The sequence below is a fragment of the Protopterus annectens genome, chromosome 8.part0, assembly GCF_019279795.1.
Source record: "Protopterus annectens isolate FY-2018-M chromosome 8.part0, PAN1.0, whole genome shotgun sequence".
NCBI classification, from domain to species: Eukaryota; Metazoa; Chordata; order Ceratodontiformes; family Protopteridae; genus Protopterus; species Protopterus annectens.
Genome location: NC_056741.1, coordinates 1,303,156,176 through 1,303,172,377, shown reverse-complemented (window position 1 = coordinate 1,303,172,377; position 16,202 = coordinate 1,303,156,176). Strand labels below are relative to the sequence as shown.

At 38.5% G+C, this 16,202-nt stretch overlaps 1 protein-coding gene across 1 annotated transcript in view; it reads left to right on the top strand.

Annotated features, from left to right (window-relative positions):
• Positions 1-16,202, top strand: part of FAM118B (family with sequence similarity 118 member B) — a 718,053-nt gene that overhangs the window by 123,216 nt on the left and 578,635 nt on the right. Inside the window, exon 2 of the mRNA XM_044080824.1 lies at positions 5,434-5,514. Coding sequence (XP_043936759.1) covers positions 5,441-5,514 — 74 coding nt within the window. The 5' untranslated portion in view covers positions 5,434-5,440. The remainder of the gene's footprint in view (positions 1-5,433; positions 5,515-16,202) is intronic.

Here is a 16,202-nt window from a genome sequence, read left to right as displayed (position 1 = left end):
ACTTAGAAGAGCCAGATTATGATAAAATGTCAGACTAAAAACAATCAAATACTTATACATTTCAAATGGAAAAGTATTTTATACATACTGATTAACTTTTACCAACTTTGAACTACTAAAGTAAGATGTCATTAACAAGTCCCCACAAATGGGTTTCCCAATAAAAGAATTCACAGTACAGACCACAATGAAATTGCAACAACAGTAAAGCCTTTTAAAGTGAAGCACTTTTGATGTATTAATATAAAATTTATTAACTTTGTGCTTTGGAATATTATGCAGTGTGAACACCTGTTTTGGTTTTACTGAAAAGAATGAAAGTTATTTCATATTTTAATGAAAGTTTTTTATACACTTTTATATTTTAAAATAATGGTTCGTAATTGAATAATGCTTTAATTATACAATTATTTTAATTGCTAATTAATGCAAGCAACTATTTAAACTTGTGCTTTACATGATTTTATTAACTTGAAAAAGCTCAGAATATCCGAGCGAAAGCGCTTGTGATACGTTGTTCCAGTTTTTGTTTTTTCTTACACAATAAAAGACCAGTATTTGGATTTATTTAAACTTGGTGGCTCAGCTTCGTGGCTATAAATTGAACAGTCAATTTACCTGCTGTCAGTTGCACTTGGATGGTCTCAGATTCCGCGTGCTGTGCTACTAACCTGGAGGTATGGGTGTTCTTGATGTATATGGGCACACCCCCTCCTTCTGTGTTTCGGTCCTCGTTTTGGGACCTAAAGGTATGGTAGGAGTTATAGCCTGGTAGTGCTGGGGTGCTCTCTGGAGCCTTGAACCAGGTTTCTGTCACTGCACATATGTCGATTTCTTCCATACTAAGGAGAGCCTTGAGTGCATGCATTTTGAGGTTTAGACTTCTGGCGTTGAGCAGCATTACCCTCAGTTTTTGTTTATTATTGTTGTTTATGGAGGCGGGTTTGTCTTTTGTGCTTTGCCTAAAAAAGGCAGTATTGGGGCGGCAAGAGTCTTGGCCAGTATTCGAAAGCCCAGGGGCGACAGGTGCAAGCCGTCTCTGGTGAAACAACGTGGCTTGTCAAGCATGTCGTCCCAGGCTGACAAGTACTGGATCCCCTTTGAATGACACCAGTAGTTTAACCAATTGTTGAAACTGATCATTTTTTTCTTCGTATGCTGGCATCATTTTGGGTGAGGGCAGGATGCTACTCAGAGTCAGAGTCATACCAGCCTGGGCTACATGGTCAGAGAGCTCCTCCATGTCTCTTTTCATGTAGTCCAGGGAGGTATGTCTCAGGTCATTTACGCCAACATGTACAATGACAGCGCCATATTTGTACTTGTTGTGGAGTGACCTGAGTGCATGTGTTATGTAGTGGATTCTGGCACCCGACAGGCAGCTTACGGTAACCTTCTCCTTGTTCAGTCTAGTGAGTGGGACGTCTGTGTGCCTTATGATAGAATCACTGATTACTAGTGTGTTATTTAGCCTTAGGGGCTGTTTTTGCTTGGCACACTGACATTGTGACATATGTGTTACCTGGTTTCTGTTGTGGGGTGGGGGTTGCTTGGGTGTTTGCTTAGGAGGTCTCTGTTGTTTAGGCAGGTTCTTATTTAGAGCCTCCAAGTATGTTTTTGCGTGTTTCTGAGAGTTGTTTTCTGGTGCAGCTATAGCTGGTCTATGTGAGTCTGGTAATGTGATAGTAGTGTTGCCCTTCTCCTTGTGACTGGTTGATCCAGTTGTGGGTTGAGAGAGCTTAGCCTCCAGTTTGGCTGTGTAGCTGCATCTCTCACATATGTTTGTGTTGGTTGGGAGGAGGAGGGGCTTGCCTGTGTACATGAGGCAATTGTAACATTGCCTCAGGATGCCCAAATTCACTAGATGGACCGGAGAGCACACCTGAAGCTGTCCCTTGAACATGCCTGAATAGATGCTTGGGACTGTATTGCTGATTGGATGAGTAAAGAGCCTTATACTTCCTGAGTATAGGGCTGAAGTGCAAGCTGTAAGCTAGTGCTAGTTTTAGTGAGTTTTAGTAAGTGCCAGTCTTAAATTGCCTTATTTCTAGTGCTGGGTTGAAGTGTTTCAAGTTTCAAGGGAAAAACTGAAGTGCAAACTTCGTGGAGCCTGAAATAGTTTAACCGCAGCTAAACAGCGCTGTGCGGTGCGTAAAACCACGCTAAGCGTTTTTTATACCAGGGAGATCAAAAATGATAGAAATTAGCCCAAAATGGCCAATGAGGTACAAGTTGCTGGGCTGGGACCACTCCTACAGGGACAGATAGGCTGCTCAGAGTGCTCTTGAGCAGTCTCATACTCATCCAGCCTTTTCTTCATTTTGACTTCTGATTGTTACCATTTTATCAGCTTATCTGAATATCTGTTTAAAACTTCTTCCATTTTTTCCAGCCTTTTGTTATTTGATTTGATGTACTCCTTCAGTGTTTTGTTTATTTTAATCAGCTCTGAGCACATCTGACTTTTTTCTTCTAGATTACTGGAAGTCATGTCTTGCACCAAGCTGGAGCTTGAACTGCTTTTTGTTGAACAGCTGCAGGAGTCTTCACAGCCATTGTTTTCTCCTTAAATTTGTGGTTGATTTTCTTCCAGGTTCTCTAAATATTTCTTTGCTGGCATCCAGGCAGTCCACTTACTAGCCAGTAACAATAATTTATTCAAAAAGACAGATTATCTGTCTCTGTTTTCTAAGTTTTTGTTTTCACAATGGGAGAGATGAAATTAAGCTGTTATTCAGTGTGCAACCATCTTGAAAGTCCATATGTTATTTTATTGGTCATTTCCGCCACAGGTCATGCAAATGAGCTGATCCCCATTACATGGCAGTTGGCACACGTGAAAACAGGTTTGACTGCAAACTTTAACATTTTTCTCTGCAAGTTGTTATAGCTAGCAGTATGGCATGCAAGGGAGGCAATCCTTGTGGCTTCAGAGCACAAAGGTGGTATGCTGAAGAGAGTAAGATATTCTTTCACTTTTTCCATCAGCACTGTAGAGCAAGGCTTCTGAATGAGAGATATCAAAGCCCTCATTTTAAAGCAGGGGCCTAGAACAGCTTGGCCCATGACCTGACATCTACCACTGAAATATTCCATAATTATGAACATTGTTATCACCATTACAGTGAGTTGAAAATTATAATCTCCAGCCCCTGGACTGATGGAAAGTGTATTGAGGGAGCAGTCGCCACTTATGTGCTGTACAGCTCACCTCCGTATGCAAACTGACACTGTTTGTCATGCACAGGTATTACACACTCGCATTTTCTTTCTCGTAAAACCTGAACAAATTGCAGAGAAAGTGCAGCTAGACAGGAAGAGACTAGAGCACCTCATGGAGTGCCAGGGTGAGTGTAACTGTTACAGACAGTGTAGGTTTATATGGTAACAATTTGTTCACTTGTTATTGCAGTAGTCAGGGTAGGTATGGATTTTATGTACTGTTGTCCCATATCAAGTGTTCAGAAAGTCCTTTTTTTTGAAACATATGATTTGACTAGACTAGCCATAACTACAAAATAGAATATAAATTATGGGTATGGAGTCTCTTAGTGGATACAAATGACTTGCTCCTGCTATTGTTTAGTCCATATTAAACAGTAGTCACTGATCTAGTGTAGCAGGAGAAGGGTCAAACAGAAATTGTGTCAAACAATGTATTTGCTAGAATCAGTGTAAAACTAGTATTGTTTTGGTCTGTGCATGTGGGAGGGAGGAGAATAGTGTATTTAAGTATAACAGGTTAGCTGCAGTTGTTCTCACTTTTCATCACAAGCTTCAGCATTGTACATGATAAGTGGCTATCTTTAATGATCTAGTATGAGCAGGATACGTGTCTGTCTTTGGTCTGGCAATAGCAGATATGTGTGAAAGTAACTGGTTATTTTTTTCTTGAGCTTCCCCCCTGTTTCATCATCATCCCTTTCCACTTTGAGTTATAGTTTTCTGCTTGTGCTATCTATAGGAGACTGTAGCTCTGAAATACCCCTTCAAATTGGATAATCTCAATCTGCAGTGTTCTACTGGAAGAATTAACTTACCCTACATGACTCTTGCCATCTTCCCCTCCCACATAAAGTCCTTCAGTTCCTTATTAATTACTATCCACAACTTCTCCTCTTGTTGATAAAAATATGCTTGACCTGTTTATAAGACTAATGGGACTAAAATCATTTTAACTGCTTGTATCCTACTCAGCCTATGGATTTTCAAGCATAAATAAATGAAATGAATGAAATAAATATAAATAAAATTGAAAAAAATGGTAGATACATTGTGCAGCACCTTTCAAGTTTACGGAATTAGTTTCCCCTTTCAAACAGCACAAGTTATATGTTAGCTTCCATCAAAAATAATATTGATGCATAGGCCAGAATTACAAAATAACACTTGAGTTATGTCACTCAGTTGTCTTGAAGGCCAGCAATTTGTAAGCCTGAGAATTGAACCTATAGCATCTTATAGACATGTCTTTAGCTTTCTGCAGTGAAGTAGCGAAAATGACGACAGTTCCTAACCTGGATATACATGCTACATATATAGGTTCATAGGTTCATAGGTTGGTACTAGGCTATCAGCCCTAGGGCCTATACAAGCCTAGCCATAACAATTCCCTGGCTATTTCTTCCCACATTATTTACTTTCCTGGACCCCTGTCTAGCAGGGCGACTGACGTGATCCCTGGGGTGAATTTCCTTTCTCCCATCCAATCGTCAAGGTTCCTCTTGAAGAGGTCCAAAGAGGCACTCTGCTTGACAAATCCATAAAAGGGAAGTCACCCCTGATCATTATTAGTAAAAAAATACGAGCACTCATAAAATCAACTAAGGCCAATTTTGAGAGAAAAATTGCCATGGATTCAAAGGACAATCACAAGGCCTTTTTCAGCTATGTTAGGAACCTGGGTGGAAACTCACAGATATGCTCAGAATTAGTCCAAAATGATACAAAAATCACTGAACCCACAGACATTGCCAACATACTGGCAGACAGGTTCAGTGCAAACTTCATGTTCTGATAATAGAGGGTGGTTGCTGTTCATGCCATGCAAAATCCCTGTTATATGAGGGCTTTGTCCTCAAAAATCTAATTTGATATTTCTGTGCAGTCTACTTCTAAACAACAGCTGGTGGAGGATGTGACTGCCTAGTCAGGCAACCATTTAGTAGCTGGCAGGGAGGAATGACATTCATTGCATGGAAAAGTCAGAAGTTAGATTGTAGGTCTTTGAGAAGAACTTAAAGAGACAGCAATGGTGTTATTTGGTTACTGTTATGGTGAGTTCTTATACAGCTGTGTTTGTAGTGATTGTGGGGTGGATCTGTGACCTCCTGTTTGAAAGGTAACTATAATCACCGTTTATATGCTAAAATCATATGTGCGCACACAGTCTTTTACAGATGAATTATGTATATATATTTTTTCTAATTTTAGGCACTGAATGGCCTCAATGGGAACTTTAAATTCAGATGAAAATTCAGCCCTGGATGGAGCACCTTCAGCTAAGAAGCCCAGGTATTTCAGAACTTAACATAAGTGGAATATCTTATGTGCTTTTATTACAGTTATGTCCTTGTTTATAAATCAGTTTCCACTTTGACATTGTGACCAGGAGGAAGGAAAAGCTCTATAGTGCCTGAGGGAGGAGAACTTTTTCACTTCATTTATATTTTTTGTTGTTAAGTGATTGATTTAGCAAGAAAATTAGCATGAAAATGGAAAAAGATTTTGTGACCAGAAATCAAAGTGGCTGCCATGAAAGCTTATTCTACTTTTATTTCCACTATTAAAATTTTATTTGGCTTTATTTGTTTCAGTAATTGGTATTGAAAGCTTATTCTGACTTTATTCCTGCTAATAAAAGTTTCATTAAGTTTATTAGCCAATTTGTGATCTTCTTTTTATATTGTCATTTGTTTGGCATATTGATGTATAACCACATTTTTGTTTGTAGTGCTGCCTTACTTAACTACCCATTGTTTAAATCCCACATTTGCTGCTGTCGATAAGGTGTCAGAGTACGTAGTCCACTGAGCAATGGAGGAGAGTGCAAAGAAGAGTTTGAGAGAGAGGATCTGTTTGCCTTTGTAACCTGAAATTATGAATAGGTGCAAAAGTGATATGAATGTGGCCATACTGAGATGTGATGCATAGACCTTCCTTTTAGTCACTTATAGTTCTCTTAAATAAGAGTGCAATTCTGAATTCATCATATAACATTTCTCTGAGTAAATGTACTTTATTAAATTCTACTTATAGCTTTCAGTTTTCACATGTAGATATATGGTTTTAAGTCATTTCATCAAAATGAGATTCACAATACTTGCCTCTGTAAAACTAATCCATGATTTGATGTGACAGACAAATGAAAACAGAATAGCTACATCAACACATCACTTTATCCAGGTTGCAGGAGCACTTTTATCCACGCTTCTAATGCAGTGCATGAAAATGACTAGGCAAAAATAGAAAGAAAGTACACATGCTTTGTTCCCATGTCTCTGTGAGTGTGTGTCAATTAAGTAAAAGGAAGAGATTTTGTTTCAGCATCTAGTCTAGTTCTCTGATGCTTTAGTAGCTTAGTTGTAGAGCAGTCAGAATATTGATCTGCAAGGTCTAGTTCTGAGACCTGGTTGAAGCACATACATCTTTAGAGCTCACCTCCTGCACACTGACCAGGCCTTTGCCTCTAAATCTTCAAGACTGTTATAGGAGCTCGTTTGAGCCTTAAAAACTGTCTTTTTCTCTTAACACATGTAAAAATGCCAATTTTACATTGGAATCTGAGGCAGGATTCATCTGGTCGGACTTTAGGTAAGGATGTAGACACTTCTATGACAACATATGCTGAAGTTCTTAGGATTTTTCTAACCAAGCCATACATTAATTTATCCATACCTCATGAACATTGAGTAAATAGAAAGGCCAAAACCTACACTGAGAGAAGATACTGCAGTGTAGTAACAGAGTCAGTATACTGGAGCTGTACATAAAGCCAAGAATTCACAAAATCTGAGGAATCTGTACTGAACCTAGCCCTGCTCCAAAACAATGTAGACGTGTGGCAACAAGTACTCACAATAGCATACCTGTGATTAGTGGCCCAGTGGTTCTTAAAACAGACACATACCTCATGGGTCTTGGTATGAATGCAACATATTTATTTGGGGAAAAAGTAAAGGTTATAGTTGGCAGAGTAAATGGAATCCAATAAAACATGACATGATTTCTTTCTAATAGTGTCAACAAGTTAAGGAAGTTAAATATTGTGGGATTATCCAGCAGTTTTACTGTCAAAAAAACATACAGTGAGTAAAAAATATTCTTCTTTCTAGTTAAGGAGCAACTGAGTTTAGAACTAATATCCCGACATTCATTTGGTGGCTAAGTACTTGCTGCCATAAGAATGGGATTCAGTGCCTGTCAGGATGGTGTGAAATGTGTGACCAGCCTGCCTGGTTTGCAATGAATGGATTACACCTGTCACCTTGGTGAGCATAAGTGCTGATCAGGAAGGTATCTGTCCCTGTAGTGTTTTTAAGAATTGCATAAAGTATCCCTGAAAAAAAAGTGACATAGTGATCCAGTGAAAACTGAAGTAAAACCATCCTTGCTAACTCAATTTAAAAAAAAAGTAGGTAGCCTCAAAGCCTTTCTTCACATTGAGAATAGTGATCTTTGTACCATAACTGAAAATTGGGTTAACAGTAGTAACTCGTTACCAGATTTACTGTGTTTCTTGACTTAAACACCCACAGTGCTTAAAAGTTTTTTCACAGATCTGGGTGTGACTTTGAATGTCTAACAGTGAAAGATTGACCCCTATGCAAACTGGATGAACCGCTTCCTGACTGATTCATGATTAATGCAAACAACGAGTATGGATATTTGCTGTCATCCTGACATATCACTTCAGACCTTTTTCATTGTCAAAGAAAAATATAATGCTGTATTGAAATTATACATAAATAAATTAGAGGAAAATCCACATCCAGCAAAGGGGCTGCTGACCTCAAGCATTCCCAGTATAAAAAAATCAACTGTTGTTAACACAGTTTTAAGTGTCTTGTAGTCCCATGGGTGGACATGCATGGTGTGTCAGCGCTCTGATTCAGGGAGTGCTTCCACTATGTTTTCATTGTCTTTTATTCCTTATATGAAGGGGCAGCCGCCCCTCAGTGGACATTATGTTGTCTCTCTGTATCTAAAAGTAGAGTACTTTGTGCATGCAAGTAAGAGACTGGCATGAAAAAACAAACAGTAAGTGTGATGTTTTGCCTAAGATTGTTTACAAAATTATATTTAAAAATGTGACCATTCTTAAGGTATGACAAAGATTTAGAAATTGTAGTATATGTTAAATGTTTATTGTTCATTTTGTTACAGTGCTTATATTCATAATTCTTACTTTTTAGTATTCATCCTTCAGTGCTTTCTTAATATCAATCAAAATGTCGTTGGGTTGTGACAGTTTCCTCTCCTGCCCTCTATCTGGCTGCTGCACTTCCTGCCCATGTGCTTGACCTACACCTGTGACCCAGTACATCCCTGTACTAAATCACCAGACTTCACCCCACTGGAAGCCTCAGCAAATTTGTCCGAACTAGGACTTCACCTATCAGCTCCCTGAGGAACCAGCCTATTATAAGACAGTGAAACCTGTGACCCAGTACATCCCTGTACTAAATCACCAGACTTCACCCCACTGGAAGCCCCAGCAAATTTGTCCGAACTAGGACTTCACCTATCAGCTCCCTGAGAAACCAGCCTATTATAAGACAGTGAAACATGTGACCCAGTACATCTCTGTACTAAATCACCAGACTTCACCCCACTGGAAGCCTCAGCAAATTTGTCTGAACTAGGACTTCACCTATCAGCTCCATGAGAAACCAGCCTATTAGAAGACAGTGAAACTATGTGCTGCAACAGATACTAGAACATTGAGCTAATCCTAATGTTTAATGACTGTGCTAGGTTAGGCAAGTTTCCCACGCAGGGCAGTCAGCAGCCAATTAACCACCCCACTTATTCTCTGCTCTTTTCAACAAACCCTTACATCCAGCCAACCACTCTCTTATAATTCGTAGCCTACCCCCTCTCTCCCTTAGCCTGCTACCCTTGCAAGTGTATCATTGATGCTATTTAAGTGACTAGCCACTAGGTGGCGCCTTACCATAAGCACTGCATATCAGTCCTACACCTATTTGCTTTGCCATACCTCCCCATCCCGTTTTCTCAGTCTTTGCCTCTCACTGACTCACTCTTTTACCTCTCACACTGTCCTGGGCTCTCTTTAAACACATTCTACTCAATTGTTACCCTTACTCACCTCTTGATAGCCTTATAACTCACTTCTACACTCTCTCACTTTGAGACTTACCTGCAGAATTCACCTACTTAACAGATTGTCTTCCTTGAAAGTCCACTCTCTTGCCTCTACCCGCTTCGTTCGCCCTGTGGGCTCACTCCGCTCCCCTACCCTGCCCCCATTTCCCACCTGCCCCCACTGGTCCTACGTTTATTCCTCTTGAAGACACACCCCCATTTCAAATACTCCAATCACACCCATCACATCATTACCACACCCAGTCTCACGTTCTCACAATACACACACTGATACCTCACCTATCATCCACCTTAGTAATAAGTACCTCCTACTGGCTCACCTCCTAACATACCCTATAAAACCTCCCTCCAACTGTAAACTCTTACCTCTCTAACAATATTAAGTTCTACCCAATTATGCCCTTCCAATTACGACTATTAATACCGATCTCTCTCATACCAGCTCTAACTACTACCTATCTCCTAACATCCTTTGAACAACCCTTCCACTATACCCTCCTCATCCCTTCCAAACACACTTTAACACCTACACTAACAAAATTTCCCAACTTCCTAACTGGCATTTCTAAACTCAGCTACCTACTAGCTAAATTTCACAGACTAGTACACATCAAATATAGCAACCTAAAAACTAAACAAACATTTAACTATTACTGTAAGCCTCTCCAACCTAAGTACTTTATATTTCCCCACTCCTTAATAGATGGGGACATTCATCCAAATCCTGGCCCAACACCCATCACTGCCACTACAAACTGTTCCCAAGGCAAAACTACCACTTTACCGCTGATCAATCTACCTAATTCACTCTCCATTGCTCATCTTAATATACGTAGCATATGCAATAAAATCCCTCAAGTTCATGCCCTTCTAGATGTCCACCAATTTGATATCCTTTGCTTATCAGAAACATGGTTAAAACCCACAATAAAAGATAATGAAATCACCCCTCCAGGATACAGTATCATTCAGCTAGATCGCAAATCAAAAAAAGGAGGAGGAGTAGCAATTCTCTATAAAGCACACACACAACTTAGCATTGTAAATCTTAGCCTATCTTTAAACAACAGTGCTGAAATAATTATCTCCAAATTCCAGTTTAACAGACATAAAGCCATAAACATAGTCTGCGTGTATCTTCCCCCAGGTAACAACATCTGTATGCTTGAACATATCCTAAATTTTCTCTCTTCTAATCTCCCACAGGAAACCTTAGTCCTAGGAGACTTTAATATTGATTGGAATTCATGTAGCAGCACAAACCCTACCAACCATATTAACCTTTATGGTTTCTCACAAGCTATTAACTCCCCCACCAGAATTAATAGACTTAACAATAAAGAAAGCACCTTGGATTGGATTCTTACTAACAGTCCTCACCAAACTTACACAACAGGAACTCTCCCAGACAACCTTTGTGACCACCTGCTAATATACATAATCAGACATAAAACCAACCCAACTTTACCTAACACTTTTAGAACAGTTCGCACCAAAAAGCATTTTAACCCTGAGCTGTTCCAAACAAAACTTAAACAATGTAATTGGTCACCATTAAGATCCCTCCCTATAAATAAAGCAGTTGAATACTTTAACTCCACATTCCTAACAATCCTGGACCATCACGCCCCAATACGTTGTACTAGAAATTAAGCTAAACCTGCACATTGGCTCTCAAACAAAACTAGGCAACTAATCCTTCACAGAAATAAATCCTGGGCAAAATGGCAAACTACTAAGAATTCTACAGATCACCTAGCCTATAGACAACAAAGAAATAATACAAAAAAAGCGATCTTACTAGACAAAAAGAACCACTATCTCCAGCTACAACAATCCTGTCTCAAGGAACCACAAATGTTTTGGACTAGTATTAACAAACTTCTTTATTCAGGTGAAGCTATTACCCCAACCCTTCAGGCTCTAATCCTGAAAATTTAACAGAAACAGCTAATGCCTTTAATTCTTTCTTTACCAATACTATCCAAACTTTGGCTAGCCACCTATCCCCTGATACCTCTAAACTGCAAACTCCCACTACCAAACTACCCCAGCATTTAATTTAGAACCAGTGCCTACATCTTATATCTGCTCCTTACTCCAAAAGCTAAAACCAACTACCCCCTCAGCTGACAAACTCCCAGCTGAATTCCTGCAAAAAGCAGCTAAAGCCATAGCTTATTCCCATCTCCACACTGATAAATAGAACCATAAATGAAGGTATTATCCCATCCATCTGGAAAATTTCTCATATCATCCCACTACATAAAGGTGGTAGCTCCAATGACGTCCAACTTTCGTCCAATAGCTATACTCTCACCACTTGCAAAAATAATGGAAAAGTGCGTCCACAAACAGTTACTTAACCATCTTCTCCATCACAACCTACTAGCTAACTGTCAACATGGATTTAGACCTTTTCACAGTACCACTACTGCCTTGCTTTCCTTCACAAACTGTATCAACAAAAACCGTAACAAATATATTCTTTCCTCTGCAGTCTTTGTCGATTTATCGAAAGCTTTTGACGTGGTTAATCACCAAATCCGTCTACATATTCTGAAGTCCCTATCACTTGACCCACTATCTATGAAATGATTCACATCCTACCTTGAAAACAGACAGCAGGCTGTACTTTGGCAAAATAAACTATCTAATCACCTTCCTATCTCACTAGGTGTCCCACAGGGCTCCATATTAGGCCCTCTCTTGTTTTCCATTTATATCAATGACCTCCACTTAGTCATTCCACTCACCACATGCATTCAGTATGCAGATGACTCTACTATAGTCTGTTCAGCCACCTCCCAGGCCAAACTCCAGTTTCTTGCACAAAAAGCTTTCAGTACGGTAGAACACTGGTTCTCTAACTGCTGCCTCCTACTAAACCCCCAAAAAAACTAAACTTTTACTCTTTACACCAACCCAAAAGTCTACCCCTTTACACTTCACTCTCACATCAAATAATGGCACTCATTTCTTCTGACCCAACCACTAAACTATTAGGAATTACAATTGACAATAATCTCAACTTTGATGCCCACATAAATACCATGGTAAAATCAGTTAACAGAAAATTAGGATCCCTCTACAGAATAAAACCCTTTCTTACACCAGTAGCTAGGACTGCTATAGCTAGAACTCACTTATTCTCAACCCTTCTTTATGCCTCTCCCATTTACACTAACCTCTCAAAAAATAACCTTAACAAACTAGCTATATCCTATAATAACATCGCCAGGTTCGCTACAGGCTCTCCTTCTAGAACTCATCACTGTCTAAATCTGAAACAACTAGGCTGGTTAGAATTACTGAATCAGATTCAATTTCATCAACTTACAATAACACATAAGACCCTTTATCAACCCAGCAACACTCCCATACTCCCCAGCTTCATTATACCATATAACAATCTCAAAAATCTACGCTCCTCAAACAAAATGCTTATGAATACTACTAAATCTAAAAACTTAGCAGGCAACTCCTTGTTCTCTAACTCTGTCAGAAAAGTATGGAATCAACTACCACCTGACCTTACATCTCAGACCTCTCTCCCACTTTTTAAAAGAAATCTAAAGCTTTATTTCAATAACCACTGGTTATGCTCCTGTACCAACCCTGACTAACATTTCTCTTGACTCTAATCTTCTACCTTCATCTATTATAACCTTCTTAAAATGCTTCTATATCCTTTAGTCTTGCATGGAAATTTAATGTTTACAATTATACTATAACTTCTCTAGTATACTACCCTTCTAAGATTTGTTTATCCTATAATTAGTATGAGTAGGTCATCTACTAAATATATATATATATATATATATATATATATATATATATATATATATATATATATATATATACATTTTTTAACAATTTCTTTAGCTAAGGTTTTATATTATAATTACTGCTGTGTAAAACTGTTTTATGTTATATCCACTATTAATTTTGTAGGTTTTCCTGGAGCTTTTCTCCCCGGGCCTCTACTGAAAATGGACATTTATCCAGTTAGACTAGCCCGGTCAACAAATGTAAAATAAAATAAAATAAAATAAATAAAATAAAATGTAGTGGAGAATATGACTGATGAGAAGGCAGCAGTGGGGTTTGCTACTGAACACCCTCTGGGGCGTTTAGTGTAAGTTTTACCCAAGCAGAAAAGGTTATGGTGTTTAATTACTTGCATAAGATTATTTAAAAGTCAGTCTAATAGAAAAAAATCCAAAATTAGAGCTGGTTATGAAAATTGCAGCAAATCAATCTGAATTCACCGTCAGTAGAACTACAAAGAACAAACATGATCTTAAGATTCTACTAGGATTGAAAATGGAAAGTAATATCATCTTCTTGGGGCTTTATTCACCCAAGCATAAACTGGAAAAATTACCATAGTAACAATGGACACTCCCAAATATTACTGGATTTCATTAATTTGAATAACTAAAATTGTTTATAATTTAGGAGTTAATAACATACTTGATATTATAGCAACAAATGCTGCTTCTAATTGCTCTGCCACAACACTCCCCTTGCTTTGAAAAATAGAACAGGATAACATCATATTTTCCTTACCCACTAAGATGGAAGTATAGGCTCCTTTTTGTACTATGTTAAAGGTAGCTACACAGAAATAAATGTAGTAATCTCTAACTCAGAATAGGACGTAACTGTTAATGATACATGTATTACACCACCAGATACTTTAAAAATATTAATGATACTGTTAAATAATGCTTCCTAAAGTATAGATCAGTGAGATATACAAGTGCTGATAACATAAATACTAAGCATCTATGTTGGAATTATAAAGTGAGTAAACTGCAAGGACACTTCTGGTGGTAGTGCTGAAGAGGTTAATCAAGTTCCCTGTCCACTCCACTTGCAAGTTTTTTTTCTGCCTTATGTATGCTAAGTTCCAAAATCAACTGTATTGAATAGTATTATTTAGAGAATAGTGTCATTATCAATGCCTGGTACTAGAAATTAGCTGAAAAAGAAGTTGGCTAAAGAAGAAAGTTAATAAAGTTGTTGGAAAAGTCTGTGGAAAATAAGGTGAACAGCATGAGGGTGGTGATGCATCATACTGGCTTTCAATATGAATATCTAGAAGAAGTGTCAGATACACAGTCTTAGCAAACGGGTCTATATTATATATTCAAAGCTTCAAAATTTCGAACCTCATATGTTTGACAGCATATGAGCGAAACTTGAATCTTCGAATATATAATAAAAACGTAAAGAAAAAAAGTACCTTAATGCTCTGAGCAGGGGGCAAGCCCCCTGCACCCCCACGCACTCCCTACTTAAATATACCAACTCTCAGACCGCACTTCAATGCAGACAAGGGAAATTTTCCCATTCTGCGTGTACAGAGCTGTTGCCTTTCACCTTTGAACTTTTCAAAGTTTGATCATATGGTGTCGACCATATGACATTTGAACTTTTAAATGTTTGATAATTTAATAGGGACCCTTGGAAAACATGTATGTGTCTGTTTGAAGGAAGAATAGAGATGTAAGAATACATGTCTATGCTCAGAGGTGACATGTGCCTGACATACAAGGCCATGTCCAACCCAGAATTAATGGACATGCTCCACCTCAAAAAATCCAAATCCACCAAAACCACTAGAGCAAGCGACTTAAACCTTAGCACGGATATAAATAGGACGTGCTGGAGGGATAGATTTATCACTCAGAGACTCCCTATGCTGTGGAATAAAATCCCGGTCCATGTGAGGCAGAGCACCTCGCTGGCTCTGTTCAAGAGAAATCTTGACCTGTGGATGGGAGATCATAGGTTTACCCTGGGAATCATCTCTGTGTCACTGCTGGACAGAGGCACAACAAACTAATGGGCACAGTATTTTTTCATATAAGGGGTGGCCGTAAGCCACAAAACTTTGGGCTAGGCTTACAAATGCCTTAGGGCAGATAGCCTAGTATAAACCTATGAACCTATGAACCTATGAAGAACTCTCAGATGGAATTCATGGAAAATTGAAGAAAAAACAGAACTAAAAAAGCAGCATCTGTATATTTTGTCTGAGTTAAAAGTGCTTATGTAGAAGCACATTTACCATCACGATAGAGCCAGAATGACTAATATTTGATTTATTTGTGTGCCAGAAAAAGAAGAGAGGCAAAAATAATTGGCTTATGTGTCTGAAAAACTAGCAGGAAGGACTGGATTGCATGAAAGCCGAATAAAGATACGAAGAGTACATATTGTTCCTGGCTTGAATGCCTAGGTGAAAAACCTAGACATGTATTAATTCTGAATACCGTTTAAGATTAAATACCAGTTACTGTCATTGTTTTGGCACCTAGGTAAACAGTATAAGGTTGGTGATAAATTATTGTTTATAAAATAGATTATGATTTTACTGTACATTCTAAACCTTATTCCCAACCTATGGAATAAGACGCCACTACAAGTCAAGCAAAGTACTACTTTATCTGCCTTTAAGGATCGTCTTAATAATTGGATGGATAGATACAACAACAGGGTTATAGTATATGGCCCTGCTCAGTTTGGGATTGAGCACTGTTAAATACTTGAAAAGGTTGTCAGGAACGTTTCAGTCTGTCTACTTAAATGTGTATATGGGTAGTCATGGCTGCTCACTTGCCTTGTATTGTTCTTATGTTCGTACAACAAAGGGCAGAATTTTTGATCTACATAAGAAAATAGAGATTTATGTGCACTTTCCCTTTTGAATTTATAACTTTTCTGGATTCACAGGGAGTAGTGGGTGCTATATGAGAATATGAAAAACTGCAAAGTAGAAAGAATGGGTAAATAGTCAATCTGAAGAAACTGAGAAAGACACAGAGGCAAAATAAGACAAAATA